Source organism: Miscanthus floridulus, chromosome 14, assembly GCF_019320115.1.
Source record: "Miscanthus floridulus cultivar M001 chromosome 14, ASM1932011v1, whole genome shotgun sequence".
Lineage (NCBI taxonomy): Eukaryota > Viridiplantae > Streptophyta > Magnoliopsida > Poales > Poaceae > Miscanthus > Miscanthus floridulus.
In genome coordinates, this window is record NC_089593.1 from 74,999,853 (window position 1) to 75,019,645 (window position 19,793).

A 19,793-nucleotide genomic window follows, 5' to 3' on the forward strand; every position below is an offset into this window, starting at 1 on the left:
CTCTTTAAGTTGCCGATGTCTACGCAAGGAAGAGCAACATGGATGGTTGTATACATGGATACGTGGTGTAAAGAAGCCACAAGAAGCCATCACATGTACGAACAAGGAGGAAGCCAATGTTCATGTCCTATCGGCTAGTCACATGCAAATAGCCGATAGTAGGGAATAAACCAATGTTCATGCTTGTTACCTCTGGCTCCAGATATAGCCAATTATAAAAGATATCAGCTTCTATTACAAAAATATTCGGCACTATTCTGAGGCATGCGCTGGAATTCACGTACGAAGGAAGTGGAAGAGGACTTGACTTTGCCTACCAGTTACGCATTTGTATGTGAGATTAATTTAAAAGTACAAGGGATAGAGTTCGAATACCACACATGTGCACATGGCCACATTAATGCTTGGAGTATGAAGCTCGGTGCTGGACAACAGTATTCGATTGAAGCACAGAGCAGAAGTAGACCCGCTTATTCAAAGACGTAACACATCGGCTATTCAACATCGGCAAAATAGCAACTCACATTTAGGCACTATTGCAGTGGCTAGTAGGTGTCGGTGCACGACAGCGTCGTGGTGGATAGCGGACCAATATGTCATCGATCTGATACTATCCTCCTCAGCCCAGGAAATAATTACCTTGCCAAAAATCAAGTGTTCGGGCTGACGATGCCGACAGAAGGTTATCAGCAAGGACAACTCAAAGGCCAATGGAACCTAGATAAGCATCATGGAAGATTAGTGTATATGCGATGCTATCTTGTGCGTGCAGAAGACGTCTTGCAAGCGTCTTAGAGTCCAGTTAGAGCTATATGATGACATCGAGAAATCCAAGTATGTCAAGCGTATATGTGCATGCCATACAAGGGAATTCCAAGAATGATACGGGCATACATATGACTGCAATTGATCGGCTAAATAAAGCTGAATGAAGCACAATCAATCATTTATGGACTACAATTCTATTTTGACACTTTTGCATGCCTTGCTAGCTTGGTTATTTACGTGTGTAGAAATAAAGGAAGATATTTGTATATCATGTGCAAGATGAACCTAGGTGTATTCAGTCCAGTAGCCAACCTCGCCAATTACTTAGCAGGTCGTGCAACGGCCAGCTTAGGAAAGATTCAATATCTCATATCAAACGCCATAGTCGGCCCATAAAATTACTCCATCAGTACAAGAAGGGACAGAACAATGGTAGCATGACAAGGAAACTAATAAAAGCCGACGGCCAGAAGTTCCAAACATATTGTCATGAGATAAAGATGGAAAAGATTACTTCTGATCGGCTCAGCATCTGGAGAATTGCTTGAAGGCCCACTGAAGGTAACTTCGTCCTTAGCAAATGAGGGCCTCGTAATCAAAGGAGTATAGGCCACTGCTCTGAGAAGTATCCTGTGCCTGTTGGAAAGACAAATAAACTAAGAATACAAATGTTGGGTAGTCGAAAGACAGGAAAAATAAACTCGCTAGTTTTCATCGGATTTCTCTTTCTTGGTGAGTTTCAATAGCCGATGATGCAATGGGTGAGGCAATCGACTAATTAATATTTGGAGGTATCTCCATCCATCGACTCCTCTTAAATGATCCATGCAGCCGATGAAAATATAGTAAAGAACTATTTGAGCTAGCTCAGTTCAGAGGAACCATCGACTCTGATATAGAGCCCATGATATTCATGGACAACAAGAAGCTGATATTAGCATTTGTTTGGCCATCTATCAAGGTTCATTCGGCTGGTAATGGTGTGGCGTCACACGTTAGGATTCGTCCAAACCATGCAGGTCACTACAACACTAGAGTTAATTATGTTGCAACTCCTGAGCAAGCTACAACAGGAGGCCACTGATGATTTGTTTATATATTTAAATCAAGAGTGAGTCGACATGTGACTATAATATTCATCGGCTTCATAGTGAGAAGATCAAGAGCATAAAGCTAATTGTTTCCTGATAGAAAAGGAAAAGACAACCAAGATTCTCCTGCTGGTATGTTCAAGCATATTAATTCAAATACTATAATAGCTGAACCTCACTCGAGTTCGGCCGAAGGGCAACGTACGGATAGAAATCCTCATGGGCATTCTCAACTACTCGCTCACCGGCTCCTCTGTGGAGTGAACATCTCATTGAATCGGCTGTTGGTTCGCCATCGTCGTTGCAGCTGCATTCTTATTCTCTGGCATCTTGGGTCTCGCCGGCGACTATGTCACATTGATGCTTAGCTGCTTTATTGCTAGCGCCAATGTGGCTACAATCGGGGGGCCTGGTACTCCTCAAATGGTCTGTCAAGATCCTGCAAATACTTGTCCAGGTTGGGTGCCAAGGTATTGGCTATGAGTACTCGGAGTATATTTTAAATATGGTGGCCGAGAACCAAGACACTATACATGTGCATGGCTACATTAGCTGGAGCTCAACCAGTTTGGCTTTATTATCTACAACGCCAATGTGGATGTGCTGAGGCACTAGTACTCCTCCCACCTAGACCAGATGATGCAGTAGCGAATATATAGAAATCGGTAGGGGTCAGCTCAGCTACACATGATTGATAGAGCATCCGACCTCAAGGCTGATTGCTTCTGTTTCTGGCAACGAATTAGGCCCAACACTGATTATGTTTATTGAGTTTGGCACACATAAATCTATCACAACATTTGACTCGAAAGCTATGCTGGTCATCTCATGGAAGGCAAATTGAAGGTTCTATTACATGTTCTTGCATCTACAGAGAAAATACAAACATCAGTAGGGAAAGGGATAAATGTTAAGCATATTCCTCTGGTGAAGTATCTGAACTAATGACCTTCCCCAAAGAAAACTGATTGCTAGTTCAAAATCCCACCTTTCAAACCGAAGAATCATTTATTCCTAAAAAGCCGATGAAGATCAGACATCATTGAAAATTGGAACTCAGAGTCGCATTGGCTGAATATTTTAAAGACTCCAAGGCTGATTCTAACCTGTTTTTCAGCCAACAATGGTTAGATGCTGCTCCAGGCCACCATACGTTAGGATTTGTTCGTTTGCTTAGGCCGGCACCATTTCCAACTTCTTCGGCGACAACTAGGGATTCCACGAGCCAACAAAAGTCGCCGAGCAGGCCGCAAAGCACACTGAGGTGACCAGGCTCAGGATGGAGGTATGTTCATGCAGATATGAGGTATATATTTTTTATTCCTTGCTTTTCCTATTACTTGTGAACATTTTATCATAGGAAAAGCATGCCATCTAAGTAGTTGATGAATGAGATATGGTATGATGAAGGGAACCTTGCTTCTTTTTGCAAAGTACTTGGGAAATTTTCTTACAAAAAAATTCAAAATCAATAGCTTGTCTCCTCGATGATATTGAATTTCCTACCAAGGCCATATGTTATCATAAAAAAACCTTCCACATAGGCTATTTACTTTGTGTTGAGTTTTGTCAAGTCTTGTTGACCCTTGTTAAGAGATTTATCATGCTCCCAAGATCAAGATCATGTACACGCCTCATATATATGCTGCTCCTACACTGGAAGTACGCAAAAACATGCTTTTTATCTACCTCAAAATGTTCTGCTCCTACACTGGGAGAAGACAAAAATATGTTTGCTAGGCTTTATCAGAATAAATGCTCCAAATTCTTGATAATATTTCTCTCAAAAGTTTGTTGTAAAAAGAGACATGGGTTATGCAAAAATATAAAAAGATGGACACAAAAGAGGTCCAAAGTAAAAAAGGAGAAAAAGAGAAAAAGGAAAAGAGATGAGAATAAAGGTAACCCATGTTCTCGCAAAAATATTCCACAAGAGAGAAATATATTTCAGAGAGCATAGTAGAATTAGGGTAGCCACTAAATATTCCACCCACATACACATCTTGATCTACGAGTATGACACTTCTCTCATTGGATTCGGGGTTTGACTTTATGATATACATAAGGTAAGTATGCTACATATTTTATCCCTACCCGAACTCCACGTAAGCTTTTTAGAAGTAGGGTGAATAGGGGCAAAACAATGTCTCAGTGAGGAACTATACACATTGAGCGATTTGAGAGAATCATTTACAGAGGAAAACTATGTTTTAATTTAAAAATCTTTCAAAAACCCAAGTTTTCTGAGCAAGAGAAATGAGGATGACTGGATTCTAATCTGTTCTGTTCCTCAACTACCCAAGATGATGTGGTAGACACTTCGAAGTTCACATGTGTAGGTGAGGCTTGGAATAAGGTATTATTACTGCCTGCGGATTCATCAGCTCCTTGGAAATCAAACTAGAAGAGGACACACGACGTATGCATGAGCTATACGACCTATTCGTGCTTATACATGTCAGCTACGTCCTGGAGTCCATGCATGAAGAAATATCCTCCATTGCTATTCGTCGATCGGTACTGGTGTTCAGCCGTCATAATCCTGGGCTCCTGGCTTGGGTCACCTTCGCCTAATCAGCTGAGTGCCTGAGTGACCAAACCAGCAGGCTCTTTGGCTAATTTCATCAGGCATTAGCAGAACAACCGAATCAAGAAGAATTGGTGGTGGCTCTGCTAGGATAGCCGATAAAGATTACAGATACTTATCGGCCAGCCGGATATAATAGTAGTTGCTTGGATGATGGTGTGATGAGACCTCTCGTGGATATCAGCTAAAATATCTGAAGTGCGTGAGAATATTTCCAAATACATAGCCAATTGTAATTATAAGACTTAGGGGGCTAGCTCTGAATCGGCTAAAGCAGGATCCAAGCATCATAAGATGCATATGAGGATTAATTTTGAAATTATCAAGACCAAGAAGAAAATGATTGATATGGAGCCCGTGCAGCTCATTTCAGTGTCGCGATCAGGCGTCACCTGCTCAGGAAAATAGTTGGAAGCATGAAAATTCACACTCCGAACTAGGGGAGCATGTGTTTACACCAAAATTTGATAATTTATTGCCGATGGAGTTTACTGATGGGAGCCGACAATTTGGTAAATATTTGTGAAGAAGCTTGTGGCTGATTGGTCTGGACTGCTCAGTATGCCATATCAAGCCCATAATAAAGAAACAGATAGCATCATTTGTACAAGTTGAAGACCCGGCATGAAGTGCTATTTTAATTGCATTTCTTCTTATCGAGGTTTGGCCGCTCCTCTGGCCGTCCACGTCACTTCCAAATGCGTCAGCCGTCCGATTCGGAGATCAATGGTTCAGGCTCCATCCACCGAAATAGCTTCTCTCCCTCACGTTCCACATCCTCTAGAGCCTTATCGTCTTCTCCCGACCTCGAGCCCCACGACCCACGGGCGCCGTCTGTCCCTCCTCCGTCTTGCCTGTCCCCTTCCTCTCTCTCTCCCTCTCTCCCGGCAGGGTGGCCACGATGCAGACCGGGCCGTAGGCGGTGCGCTGGCGCTGCCTCTCTCTCTCTCCCTCTCCCAATGAGTCACGTCACCGGCTAGGACCCCGCGGTGGCGGCGCACCAGCGCGCCGGCGAGGTGGTGCGCCGGTGGTAGTTCCTGGCGCTGCCCAACAGCCGCTATCCCTCCCCCAGCCCGTATCTCTCTCCCGATGTGGCGCCATCTCCGACAACCATAGGGTTCACCACCATACTGACACTCAGGTTCGTCCCTCCTCCATCTTGATCTCCATCTAGATTTGCTATTCTAGCTTCATCTTTTCTTCTCTCAGATCCCTGCAGTGATCGACTGTAATCACCGGCCTCCGCACCGCCTTTCAGGTACTTCCGTTTCCTCTTATTTTGTTTTTGCCCTCTGATTTCTCCCCACATTAAGTTGGATTTTCTGTTCTGGGGTTTGCGCTCCAGTGCTTGATGCTCCACTGTTTGCCTTCTCCGTGTTGATCCCTGGTAGGCATGCTTCAAGCCAACCGTGGTGGCACAGGTACTGGTCAGGCCGAGTGCCAATGCCCTATTGTGTTCTCTTCTCTCCAGTTGTATTGTGTTTTCTTTTCTCATTTCCTAGATTAATTCAGCAGTTCGAAAACTATTTACAGAGGGCTGACTATGGCATGTACGGAGCGGAACCAGTTGATCAAAATGGGTTATGGCCATGGAGGTGAGCCATTTGCTGATTTATTATGTGATAATTCTTCTGAAGAGTAATTTCATCTATGTTTTTAGTTTTTGCTGCTCTTAGTTTTTCCAGAGCCTTACAGTAGTCAATGGCGATGCAGATGCACATAGAGATGGTGTGAACATGATGTGTTGTTTGTATCGCATTGCGGTCCATATTTTTTCTTTCTTATATTCCTAGGTATATTAAGTTTCTTACTTGCTGTATCCATGATTTCAAGGAATATCGACAGAGCCTTTAGCCTGCTAGTCTGTTGACTGTTGGTCTAAGACAATCTGTACAAATACCAAAAAAAATCCTCTTTGGTAAGTTCCATGTTACTTGGTCATAATTCTCCATTTAGTGCCTTCTCTATGAAGGGCTAACGTTACAGTTAAATGCGACCTACGGTGCACAAGGTACCAGCACAACCCTAATTAAACGAGCCTACACCATGTAACAGCTAGCACTGCAGTAGGATTGTATCAATTTAATTAATTTGGCACTAACCAAGAAATTCAAAGCAAGCAAGCTCTAAAAATGTAATTTCCTAACTTTCAGTCCATCTAATGTTCTTTGGGTGGCTATGTCTGTAGGTATGAAGGAGATGTGCGAAGCGGGCAACAATGACGACGAGAGGGAACACCTCCTGCGCGGTTAAGAACAATGGCTTCCAGCGAGGGCCACCCATGATGGTACATGTGTCGTCTTTGTTTTTCTTATTTCTTTCTAGTATTTCCCTGGTTATCCAAATGTAGTAAAGAAAATTCTACCATGATTCCATTTTTCTATTTTAGCGCACACTTTATATTTAGACTATGTCGATAGAATATCGTCGGTAGTCCTCCGAGGGGTATCCCACGAAGTTAGATTGATCGACAGAGGAGCGTGTAATCAAGAACAAGAAGGCAACAGAGACACACGAGTTATACAGGTTTAGGCCATCAGTATGACGTAATACCTTACTCCTGTGGTCTATTGGTTTGTATTAGCTATCGTATGATTTGCCGTGATTTTGTAGGGGGTCCCTGCCCGCCTTATATAGTCCGGGGGCAGGGTTACAAGTCGGTTAGATCTGAGAGATAACCGGAAAGTAATAACAGATTACAAGAATCATGGGATCGTACGTATCCTAACAGATCTTGTAACATCTTCAGGATATCCTCCCCATGTCTTGCGGGAGGCGTCAAGCAGAATTGTGCCCCGCAAGGCTTCTTCTCGTGGGCTGGGCCGCCCCTGGAGGCGTAGCCCATGTGGTCTGCCGTGGGTATCTGGGGTCGTACCCCCCACAGCTAGTCCCCGAGCGCCTTGTACCCGTTGTGCAACGCCGTCTTGAGCTTTTCCGAGCAGGTGCGAACCAAAACTGAGCTGTCCAAATCATGGTCCGACCACCATAATGAATCGCCGACCAGTTGTGAGCAGCTCCCGAGCAGCGTGCAACATCACCGAGCAGTTGTGAGCAGCTGCCGAGCAGCGTGCAACATCGCCGAGCAGTGTGTTCCAAGCACGGCTTGACATAAGGGTGTAAGGAGCTCAAGTCCAGAATTGAAAATTTTTGCGCAGTAAACGAAGTGTGCCCACTTAGAGTCCGACCATGAGGAAAAAATAACCTTCTTTAGCTTTTAGAGGCACGGAGTCTTTCAGAAAAAACAAACACATTTACCGCAAGGTGAAGTGTGCCCACTTAGTCCCCGAGCCTGACGATAGGTGATGTAGTCACGTGGTGCCAGGGTCAGAAAGTAGTAAACCAGCCGAGCAGGTAGCCAGTCCCCGAGCATAGCCTCGAGATGAGAACAAACACATTCACCGCAAGGTGAAGTGTGCCCACTTAGTCCCCGAGCCTGACAATAGGTGACGTAGTCACGTGGTGCCAGGGTCAGAAATGAAGAAATAACAAAAACCAACCGAGCAGACAGCCAGTCCCCGAGCATAGCCTCGAGATGAGAACAAACACATTCACCGCAAGGTGAAGTGTGCCCACTTAGTCCCCGAGCCTGACAGTAGGTGACGTAGTCACGTGGTGCCAGGGTCAGAAACGAAGAAATAACGAAAACCAACCGAGCAGACAGCCAGTCCCCGTGTTTCAGGCGAAAATATCGGATAAATCAAACCGTGGAGAAAAAATCAGAGTAATGGCTGTACAGTAATGGTTACTGAACCTCATTAAATTGCGAAGAAATCGGCGATTATTTGGCGGCGATAAATGAGTGACGTGGGCTGCTGTTGCATGAAAGCCCGAGTTGCGGCCCATTAAACCACGTTGGAGAATCCGAAGCAGCGCTGATCGCGGGAACAGTTTCCCAAAAACCCTCAGATGCAAAAAAGGGTGGGGAAAGTGCTTTATAACAGTGCCGCCGCATACCTCGCCCTACCTCTGCCACTCTGCCCTGTTTCCTTCCTTCGCAATCCCTGCACTCCACATTCCGTACCAACGCAAGCACTCGCCTCCAATCTAGGACCAAACCAGAGAGAATGGCGCCGAAAAAGGGAGCCGCAAAGCCGAGGAAGGCGGCCACTAGAGCTAGCCGCGATGTGGAGTGGGTGCCATCAAAGACGGGGGCGGCGGATCTCAACAGAATGGTGGCGGCAGGCGTTCTCCTAGACCGCCTCACTGCTGGATGGCGGCCGGCTATTGGTGAGCCCTTTCCAACACCTCATACTGATGAGGCTGTAGTATTTGAATATTATTTCTGGCGAGGATTAGGGTTTCCTATCCACCCCTTTCTGAGGGATCTTATGGAGTTTTGGGCGATTATCCTCTGCAATCTGCACCCCAACACCATACTGCACGTGTCAATCTTTATCCATTTCTGCGAGGCGTTTCTTGGTGTTCTTCCACACTTCAACCTCTTTAGGCACTTGTTCTGTCTAAAGAAGAAAGGGGCCAACGGTTCTAAGGTGGTCGGCGATGTGTACCTACAGCTCAGGGATGGGATGGCCAGTGAGTACATCAACGTACCGCTAAACACCTCCCTGAAAGGTTGGAACGCTAGGTGGTTCTACATCAAACAAAGTCACCCAATAATTCGATGCGACGTCCACCACATCCCGGTGAACCATAGTAGCTAGTCGGAGAGACCCAACAGTGCTGACATGGAGCAAGTAATGGAGCTTCTTGACTTGATTAAGGGCGTGGAGCTTAGGGGTGAACTGGTTGCAGCTAGCTTCATAGTGCGCCGCATCCAGCCCTGCAAAGAGAGGGCCCACCCGGCGTTCGACTATAAAGGTGACAACGACGGTACCCGAGAAAGCACAGACCGGCTGTCGAAGAAAGAAGTAATAGACCGGGCCATGGACCTATTCACTTCCAACATCTCATTAAGCTAGCCACAAGGAACGAAGGCCTTCAACTGCACCAATCCGCCTCCTCAGGTAACCATTTCATTTCGCATTAATTAGGCATCGATTGTCGAGCAAAGGACTGACTTACTTTTGTAAAGATCCATTCGCAGGATAGGGCAATATACTTTTCAAGCGTGTCGAGAGCCGATTGGACAAAAGGAGTAGACATCCGGTGGCCGCTACAGCCCGAAGAGGAGGAGCTGAGCACCTCGTCGGATAGTCCATCCCTGGCATCGGAGAAGATTCGTGGGAAAAGACCAGCGGTAGATGAGTCGGTCCAAAAAAGGAGAAAAACCACAGGCTCCACTACACACAAATCGGGCGGCATTTCGCTTGGTGATGATCGAACCGCTCAACCGCGAAGGACCATAGTGTTGGAGTGGTCTGACGACGATGAAAACCAGACAGCGCATCTGCCGAGCACAAAGGAGCCATCGAAGGGTGCTGAAGTCCCCGAGCAGCAAGCAAGGGAGAATCATGCGTAGGCAATGATGGAAGTCCCTGCGGTGCAGACGACCGGAGTCCCCGAGCAACAAGGGGGAATTACCGTAGAGCAGCACACAGAGGGGGCTCCAGGGCACCAAGCAGAGCGGCAGCCTGCTGTAGAAGAGCAGGAACCCTCCCATCAGGCAGACCAAGCAGCAGTGCCTGGGGGATCAGGCAGGCATCACCGGTTCAAGAAATTGAATCGGAAGACCAAACTGTAAGTATCTTGGTCTTGGAGTAATAGTATTGTTCCTTGATTTCTTTTGGGTACTGACAGGCCGATATTATGCAGGGCAACACCAAGGCCTGGACCCTCAGTAGGGATAATGCCGACTGCTCCTGTCTGGGAGTCCTTGAGTGCTCGACGAACAGAGGACGGGTCAGCCGTTGCTGCCAACGGTCCTAGCGGTGGTGAATCATTGGCGCACACAACAGGCGCGTCAGCGACAACGACCGAGGCTGCGACTGAAAACATCGGTACTTTGGAAGCGAAAGCTGCAGCTGACATTGATGCACCGGATGCTAAGGAGGCAACTCCGACGACGGCCGAGGAGCAACTTGCACCACCCGCAGCGATCTCAGGAGTGGTCAGAGCAGCTGTCCGACCATAGAGTCCCCCAGTGGTGCCTCGAGCGATGGTGGAGGAGCACGAGGTTGAGGAGATCAAGCGTGCCGAACCTAAACCCCAGTCCGTCCGGATTCTCCAAAAACGCAGGGAAGAGATAGTAGTTGTCGAGGAAGAAAACACCACCAGGGAGATAAAGTGGTTGAAATCCGCCGTTGCTGGAGTTATGACTCAAATCGAGGTGAGTACCGCGCCTGAAATACTGATATATGTTGTTGGAGACCAAAGTTTAGCACTAGCATTGTTCATCCGCAGGGGATAGCTCGAACAACCGAGCAATGGCACCAACTGATGAAGAGGATGGAGCCCCTCGCCGAGGAGAACAAGAAACTCCAGGAGGCGTTAAATCTTTCGGAAAAGAGTATTAAGAGGGCCCAGCGCGAGTGGGACCTTGCGGAGTCTAACTCGCGGGACCTAGAACATCATAAGGGGGTTCTGTCCGAGCAACTAACGGCTGCATCCGAGCAGCTAAAGAAGAAATCCGAGCAACTGGCGATTGTATCCGAGGAGCTAAAAAATATGTCCGAGCAATTGGGCAAGAAAACCAGTCAGCTCAAAAGTAAATCCGAGCAGCTCGATCAGAAGTGCGAGCAGTTCGAGAATGTATCCAAGCAGAAATCCGGTATGCTTTATTAGCGAATGTACTTTGCAATAGTTGGCCATCCGTTTTTTCGATAACTGTTTTGCTTGCAGAGCAAGATGCAGAACTCAGCCAGCTACGCCAGACCGTTGAGCAAATCCGACAAGATAAAGCGAAAGAGTCAGAGCGAGCAAATAAACTGGCCAAAGAACTGAAAGGTAAATACCCCCTAGTCGGAAATAATGTTGTAGTACTTTTCTGGCATGACGAACCATTGTAATGCTTGTAGATTATCACCATAAAGCCAAGGCACAGTTCGATGTGCTGGTGCGGGAAGCCAAGGTCCAAAAAGACAACTTCAACACTATAACCGCCGCAATAAAACCAGTACTCGACTGTGTCGATATTGAACCGGCACCTCGTCCTGATGGTAGGTAGCAAGGGTCGGACACCATCATCTAGAGATGCAAAGCAGTGTGGGAGAATTTCAAAAACTTCAACCGCGACGCCGTTATGACCACCGCTACTCATGCCCTTGCGGTGGTTCGGTCCCACTACCCGACTGTCGATATCCAGTTGATTGGGGGTGGGTTCGCCGATGGGCTGAGCAATGCGGAAACCCAGCAGCTGGAGGATGATGTTGAAGATGCAGCAAAAATGCTTGTCGGCGATATAGACCTGTTTGGCGAAACAGAAGGTGTTGTCAAAGCTTAAAAAACTGCTCAGATATTATCGCCTGTACCACTTGCTTTATTTGGCATTGAAGAATCATTGTATTAACAACCCAATGCAATTATGCATAATATAAGCAGTGTCCGAGCAGTTAGTTTTCACTAAACTCTATGCCTTAGCTAGCCTGTAATCTGTAACGTAGAGCGCAGAGCCCAAGCACGTGTTGGAAAAACAAGCGTGACCAAGGAACCGTAGCCTACCGCCCAATACGCAGAGCACGGAGCCCATAGCACATGTAGGGGGATATTAGAGCGTTGGTGTTCTCCATAAAGATCAGAGCAAAACACATGCTGCTCAGCGGCCAATTTGAGTAACTTGGCGAGAAAGAGTAGTTAAAGTGGCGTCTGAGCAGTTAGTTCATGCCTGAAATCTAGGCCTTGACTAGCCCATAGTCCATAACATCGAGCGCAGAGACCCTGACACGTGTAGGATGAACGGGCATGACCAAGGAACCGCAGCCGACCAACCATAACGCAGAGCACGGGGCCCCAGGCACGTGTAGGAAGGGATCAGAGACGGGGTCTTCTCCATAGAAAACAAAAAAGAAAATGTGTGCTGCTCGACGATTGGCGAGCTATGTTAGGAGATTTGGAGCGCAAAATTGTCGTCGTTTTAGGAGAAAATTTTATGTGATCCGGAGAAAACATAATCGGCGATTTTTGGAGAAATCGTGTTCAGCGATTTGGAGAAATCGTGTTCGGCGATTTTTGGAGAAATCGTGTTCGGCGATTTGGAGAAATCGTGTTCGGCGATTTTTGGAGAAATCGTGTTCGGCGATTTTTGGAGTTATCGTGTTTGGCGATTTGGAGAAATCGTGTTCGGCGATTTTTGGAGAAATCGTGTTCGGTGATTTTTGGAGAAATCATGTTCGACGATTTTTGGAGTTATCGTGTTCAGCGATTTCGAGTTATTGTGTTCGGCGATTTCGGCGTGCTTGGCGAGCGCATTGGAGATTGTCATGGAGTGGCGTATAGCCCGTCAACCGTAAGTGAAAATTATAATGGAGGAAAAATGGAGGCAAATTATGGAGACCAGAACTTTATTAATCAAAAAGTAAAGAATACATATCTGTGTTGTTTCAGGGATAGAAACGTATAAGGTGTTCGATGTGCTAGGAGTTAGGAACATCAATTCCATCTAAGTCACATAAGTGATAAGACCCTGGTCGAGTAACACCTTTGATGACGTAAGGGCCCTCCCAGGGGGAAGATAGCTTGTGAAGCCCTTCGGTTTTTTGTTTCCTACGTAAGATGAGGTCGCCGATCGTGAATGAACGACCTTTGACGTTGCGGTTGTAATACCTCCGCAAACCTTCGAGATACTTGGCTGTGCGAACGCAAGTGATCAAACGTTCTTCCTTAGCCCGATCAACGTCTTCTGTTCGAACAACTGCGGCTTGCTCTTCATCATAACTTTCTACTCTAGGTGCTCGGAAGGCAATATTCACTGGAAGTATGGCCTCTGAGCCGTAGACCAAAAAATATGGAGATACGCCAGTACTGCGACTAGCTTGAGTGCGCAGTCCCCAGACCACAGCAGGTAGTTCTTTGAGCCATCTGCCCAGATGCTTTTCTTCTTTCTGATAGAGCCTTTTTTTGAGGGCGTCAAGGATCATACCATTAGCCCGCTCGACCTGGCCATTAGCTCTAGGATGAGCAACGGAAACGTATTTAATGGAGATGCACCGGTCTTCGTAGAAGTCCCAAAAATGATGGCCGGTAAAAGTGGTCCCGAGGTCGGTGATGATGCTGTTCGGGAGACCGAATCTGTGTATGATGTCTTCAAAGAGCTCGACTGCTTTCTTTGCAGTAGCTAAGATGAGTGGTTTGTACTCAATCCACTTAGAGAACTTATCAATGGCGACGTACACATACCAAAAACCTCTTAGCGCTGGCTTGAAAGGCTCGATCATATCCAGTCCCCAGCATGCGAATGGCCAGGAAGCTGGAATGGTCTACAGTTCTTGTGCCGGTACATGTATTTGCTTGGCAAAAAACTAGCAACCCTCACATCGTCGAATGAGATCTTCTGCATTGGAGATGGCCGTGGGCCAGTAAAAACCTACTCGAAAAGCTTTGCCGACCAGAGTTCTCGAAGCCGCGTGATTGCCACAGGAACCAGAGTGAATTTCAGAAAGTAGCTTCACACCGTCGTCTTGGATGATGCATTTCTGCAGTATCCCTTCCTTGGCACTTTTCCTCATCAGGTTACCGTCTACCAGCACGTAATGCTTACTTCGGCGAATTAGACGTTCGGTTTTGATCTTGTCGGCGGGTACTTCATCGCTGGTGAGGTATTTGATGAACTGCTCCCTCCAATCGGCGACTGGCGAAGGTACCGCAAGTACCAACTACTCGGCAGGGGGTACTTCTTCAACTTCCTTATCTTCTTTAATGGATGGTGCCAGGAGGTCTTGAACGAAAACCCTCAGCAGAACCGTGATGCGAGAAGATCCTATCTTTGAGAGCTGGTCGGCTGGTTGGTTTTGATCTCGTACCATGTGGTGGTACTCGATACCGTAGAATTTCCCTTTGAGCTTCCTGATTTCGGCGCAGTATGCGTCCATTTTCTCACTGGAATAGGACCAATCTTTATTGAGCTGGTTGATAACCAGCATGGAATCCCCATACACCATGAGGCATTTGATGCCAAGCTCGACAGCTATACGGAGACCATGGAGACATGCTTCGTATTCCGCGGCGTTGTTGGAGGCCGGAAAATGTATGCGAAGAACATATCGGAGTTTATCCTTGGTCGGCATGATGAACAGAATGCCCACACCAGCACCATTGATGTTAAGGGCGTCGTCAAAGTACATCAACCTGTGCTCGGGGCAAGTGGCGGCAATGGGCTCTTGGATCTTGGTCCACTCAGCGATGAAATCAGCAAGCGCCTGTGACTTAACAGTGGGTCTGCTTCTGAAGTCAATGGAGTAAGTGCCGAGCTCAATAGCCCACTTGATGATAGGACCATTGGCCTCTTTGTTGTGGAGAATGTCCCCCAGAGGGAACTCGGTGACCACGGCGATCTTGTAGTATTCGAAGTAATGTCGGAGCTTGCGTGAGGTAATCAAAATTGCATATAACAGCTTTTGTACCTGAGGATAACGAGTTTTGGGCTCATTGAGTACCTCGCTGATAAAATAGACTGGACGTTGCACCTTGTAGGCGTGTCTAGTTTCCTCGCGTTCAACGACAATAGCCGTACCGACGACGCGAGAAGTGGCGGCGATGTAGATCAGCAGAGTTTCATCTGGTCATGGCACTGTCATGATTGGAGGTTTTGTTAAAAATAACTTGATCTGCTCGAAAGCTGTGTCTGCCTCCTCTAACCAAGAAAAAAGCTCGGAGGCCTTGAGGAGCTTGAAGAAAGGTATCCCTTTTTCACCGAGGCGTGGGATAAAATGGCATAACGCAGCCATGCAGCCTATAAGCTTCTGTATATCCTTGACGCATGTCGGCCATTTCATGTTGGTGATGGTGGAGACCTTGTCAGGGTTTGGTTCAATGCCTCGAGCGCTGACGATGTAGCCCAGCAGGATACCGGATGGAACTCCAAAGATGCACTTTGAAGGGTTCAGCTTCCATCGGTATTTGTTCAGGTTGGAGAAAGTTTCTTCAAGGTCGGTGATAAGATTGTCGGCGGTTTTAGTCTTGATGACCACATCGTCGATGTAGGCTTCAACGTTGCGGCCGATCTGTTGGTCGAGGCACGTCTGGATAGCCCTTTGGTAGGTCGCTCCAGCATTCTTTAGTCCGAAGGACATAGTGGTGTAGCAGTATGCACCGAAAGGCGTGATGAACGATGTCTTGACCTGGTCTTCTTTCTTGAGGGAGATCTGATGATAGCCGGAGTAACAGTCAAGAAAGGAGAGCAACTCGCAACCGGCGGTGGAGTCTACAACCTTTTCTATCCGAGGCAGGCCGAAGGGGTCTTTAGGGCAGTGTTTGTTAAGATCAGTATAATCAACACACATTCTCCTTTCTTTATTCTTTTTCCTAACAAGAACAGGATTAGCTAACCAATCTGGATGATACACTTCTTTTATAAATCCGGTAGCTAAGAGCCATTTTATTTCTACCCTAATGGCCTCCTTTTTGTCCGGCGCGAATCGGCGAAGTTTTTGCTTGATCGGTTTAGCAGTCGGCGAGACATTCAAGGAGTGCTCGATCTTCTCCCATGGTACCCCCGGCATGTCTGTAGGTTTCCAAGCAAACACATCGGCGTTGGCACGTAGGAAGGAGATGAGCGTGCTTTCCTATTTGGGGTCAAGGTGAGCCCCGATCTTCACCGTCTTGGAAGGGTCGTGGAGGCCGAGGCCGATCTCCTTGACTTCCTTGGACTTGGCGGAGGCACAAGGAGGCTCTGGGATCTCCATGTCATCAACAAACGCCATCTTGGCTTCAGCGACCACGCTAGCCATCTGGATGGAGAGGTCAGTGGCTTCGGCGAGGGCGAGACTCTATGTCTCGCAAGCGTAGGCGACGGAGAGGTTGGCCTACAGAGATAGGACTCCTGCGGGCTAAGGCATCTTCAACACTAGATACGCGTAGTGCAGAACGGCCATGAACTTGGCTAGAGCCGGATGCCCCAGTATGGCATGGTAGGCGGTGTCGAAGTCGGCGACGTAGAAGTTGATATGCTCCACTCGGTAGTTGGTTGCCGTGCCGAACTGTACTGGTAGGGTAATCTCCCCAAGCGGTCTGGATGCCCTGCCAGGTACCACGCCCCAGAAGGAGGAGTCTGAGGGCGTGAGATCTGTTGTCCCGAGGCCGAGCTCCCTTAGGGCCCCGGCGAAGAGTAGATTCAAAGCGCTCCCACCGTCGACAAGGACTTTTCTGAAGAGCACCTTCTGGACAGTCATGTCGAGGATGAGGGGAAAACGCCCTATGTAGGGTATGTCCGCCCACTGGTCGGCCCTGCTGAAAGTGATGGGGACTTTGGACCATGGGCGATAGCTGGGGTCGGCGGTAGTTTCCTCTGAAGCGACGGCGAGCACTCATCGGGCGGCGAGCTTCCATTCCCTTCTGCTCTTATTGGAGGTGAGGCCCCCGAAGATGGTAGCGACCACCTTATCATGGTCCTGGAAGACATTGTTATTACCCCTAGGTGGTCGGCGTCCTCTGTTCCCACCATTGTCATCGTCGTACTTTTTGTCCTGGAACTCCTTAGCCAAACCAAGGCAGTCTTTCATCTTGTGTTTGGCGTTCTTGTGCATGGGGCACGGGCCATCGAGGATCTTCTTGTACTGCTCATCGTAGTTACGCTTGGCGCGCGGCTCATTGACGTTGGCAACAATGTGGTCTGGTCGACGGCGGCGAATCTGACCAGGTTTGAATCCATCTGGCCGATCCACGTTCGCTGTCCTGGTGGAAACTGCGGTCGTCGTAGCGGCGGTCGTTGTGCTATCAGTCGTCGGTGCAGTCGTCGTGGCGGCGAGGCGGGCGATTAGTGCCCGTGTCTTCATTAAAATGCATCTCCGCTTCCTCGGCGTCAGCGTACTAGTTGGCGGTCATGATCATCTCGCCGATGCTGGTAGGTGGCTTTCTGTTGAACTTAGAATGGAGTTCGCGGTGATGAAGTCCTCGGACGAAGGCGGTGATGACTTTGGCTTTCGTGATGTTGGGAATAGAATTCCTCATCTTGGAGAAGCATCTGATGTAGCTGCGGAGTAGTTCGGATGGCTTTTGGGTGATGCGGTTGAGATCGTGCTTGGTGCCCGGCCGCCTGCATGTAGCCATGTAGTTGTCGGTGAAGACTTTCTTTAGCTCTTCCCAAGATCCGATGGAGTCTGGGGCAAGGCTTGTGAACCAGCTCATGGCGGCTGGCGTGAGCATGACGAGGAGATAATTTGCCATGACATTGGTGTCTCCTCCAGCGATGCGGACGGTGGTGGCGTAAGCCTGCAACCACTGAGTTGGGTTCATCCTTCCTTCATAGGGCTCGACCCTGGTGATTTTGAAACCACGGGGCCACTGGAGTGTTCGGAGCGCCCTGGTAAACGCTGGGGGCCCTTTCAGGTTGTCGGCACTGATATCAGCAGTATTGCCGGTGATGATCGGCTCCAGAGCCGAGTCCGGATTACTGTGCTCTCACTCGTACTCCTGGCGGCATCGTACTTCATCTTCATGGCGCCCGAAGCGACGTTGATCGATACACCATCGTGCATCCCGGAGGTTACTGAGGTGCACTCGGGCGTCCTGTTCAACCTCTTGGTCGTGCTAGCGATGATGCTCGACGTGGTGGCCTCCAGCTCTCCCCTAGGGAGGTAGTGACTGGTCGGCGAACCGGCTTTGACTAGGGCGACGATTGGATCTAGGAACGGCTGATCGGCGAATTGCGCTTGTGGAGCACGAAGGTCTTTGATCCTCTCGGATCTCATTAACTTGACAGTGTGCCACTTTAAGCATAGCGGCGACCTTGGTGAGCTCGGGCGTCTACGGGAGGCGTGCAAGCTCGTTGGCGGCCACCGCCAGATTGGCGCTCGGAGTCTTGAAGACATCGTGGCTGTCAACGCGGAGGAATTCTTCGTCGAGGTTGCGATGGAGGGCCTTCCTTGCGAGTCGAACTGGTTATCACGAGCAGCCTCAGCCATCGTAAGGGCACGCTCGTTATCACGGCATTGCGCGCGGTTGACGTTCCTGTTTTCATGGGCTTCGCGTTCCTCATATGTTTCGCCGTTCCGAGGGGGGCTATCGATGCTGACGTTGAAGATTGCACCACCCCGGAAAGGCAGGAGAGGGGGTTGCTTGGTGAAGGTCTTGGTGAGGGTCTCCGTGGAACCTTGGGACTTAGAGTCCGGATTTTCCTCCAGGATGGTTTGGTGGGACGTTTCGGGACCCCGGCTGGCGTGCAGCATGTTGACGGTCGGTGGGAGCTGGTCGGCGATCTGGTCAGCGAATTTGCCCCTCAGGGCATCCTGATATGTAGCGGCGGCGTTGGCGATCCCAAAGGGTAGGACGGCGAGCCCCGAAGCTTGCCGAGCACTGAGCACTGATAGATCGGGATCGGAAGGTGGTCAGTGCTGAACGAGGGTGTCTAGAGCTGACTCAGCAATGGAGAGGCAATCGGCGAGTTTTAGGCCAACCTGATCGATGGACTCGATCAGATCATCATTGTTGACATGCCTCCTCTGGTAGCGAGGAAGCGAGCAGCGAGTAGCTGATGAAGACGACCCTGGAAGTGGTTCCAAGATTGGATCTACAGTCGCAGGTGTGAGGGTGGTTAGCGCAGAACGGATCTGCACCGGCTCGAGGAGCTCTCCGACTCTGTCGGCGTTGATGACCCACGTGATGGATCCAACCGTGAAGATCTGGCCGGGCTGCGGGAGGGACGAAGAGCCTGTGGAAAAAGCCATCTTATTCGATAAGGAAACAGCACGCACACCCCTACCTGGCGCGCCAACTGTCGATAGAATATCATTGGCAGTCCTTTGAGGGGTATCCCATGAAGGTAGATTGATCGGCAGAGGAGCGTGTAATCAAGAACAAGAAGGCAACAGAGACACACGAGTTATACAGGTTCAGGCCGTCAGTATGACGTAATACCTTACTCCTGGGGTCTGTTGGTTTGTATTAGCTATCGTATGATTTGCCGTGATTTTGTAGGGGGTCCCTGCCTGCCTTATATAGTCCGGGGGCAGGGTTACAAGTTGGTTAGATCTGAGAGATAACCAGAAAGTAATAACAGATTACAAGAATCATGGGATCGTACGTATCCTAACAGATCTCGTAACATCTTCAGGATATCCTCCCCTTGTCTTGCGGGAGGCACCGAGCAGAATCATGCCCCGCAAGGCTTCTTCTCATGGGCTAGGCTGCCCCTAGAGGCGTAGCCCATGTGGTCTGCCGTGGGTATCTGGGGTCGTACCCCCCACATACAACTTGACAACTTTTGCTTCTCATTGAGCTCTTATGAGTTGCAATTTCATTCCAGTTGGTTTATGAAGATTCCTACAGTGGTCACTTATGTGTGAGATTAAAAATGCTGC

The 19,793-nt window shown here is 48.5% G+C and overlaps 1 protein-coding gene and 1 long non-coding RNA gene across 2 annotated transcripts; both read left to right on the forward strand.

Moving 5' to 3' along the window:
* Window positions 1–5,290: 5,290 nt before the first annotated feature.
* On the forward strand, window positions 5,291–6,735 carry LOC136502776 (uncharacterized). Its single transcript, XR_010770700.1, has 5 exons — window positions 5,291–5,563; window positions 5,656–5,704; window positions 5,792–5,867; window positions 5,980–6,041; window positions 6,635–6,735. It is a non-coding gene; the product is annotated as an uncharacterized lncRNA (long non-coding RNA).
* A 3,766-nt stretch (window positions 6,736–10,501) lies between these two features.
* LOC136503765 (uncharacterized) lies at window positions 10,502–11,509 on the forward strand. Its single transcript, XM_066498738.1, has 4 exons — window positions 10,502–10,672; window positions 10,747–11,113; window positions 11,185–11,289; window positions 11,361–11,509. The coding sequence occupies exons 1-4, from the start codon at window positions 10,502–10,504 to the stop codon at window positions 11,507–11,509; spliced, it is 792 nt and encodes a 263-aa protein (XP_066354835.1).
* The last annotated feature ends 8,284 nt before the right edge of the window (window positions 11,510–19,793 follow it).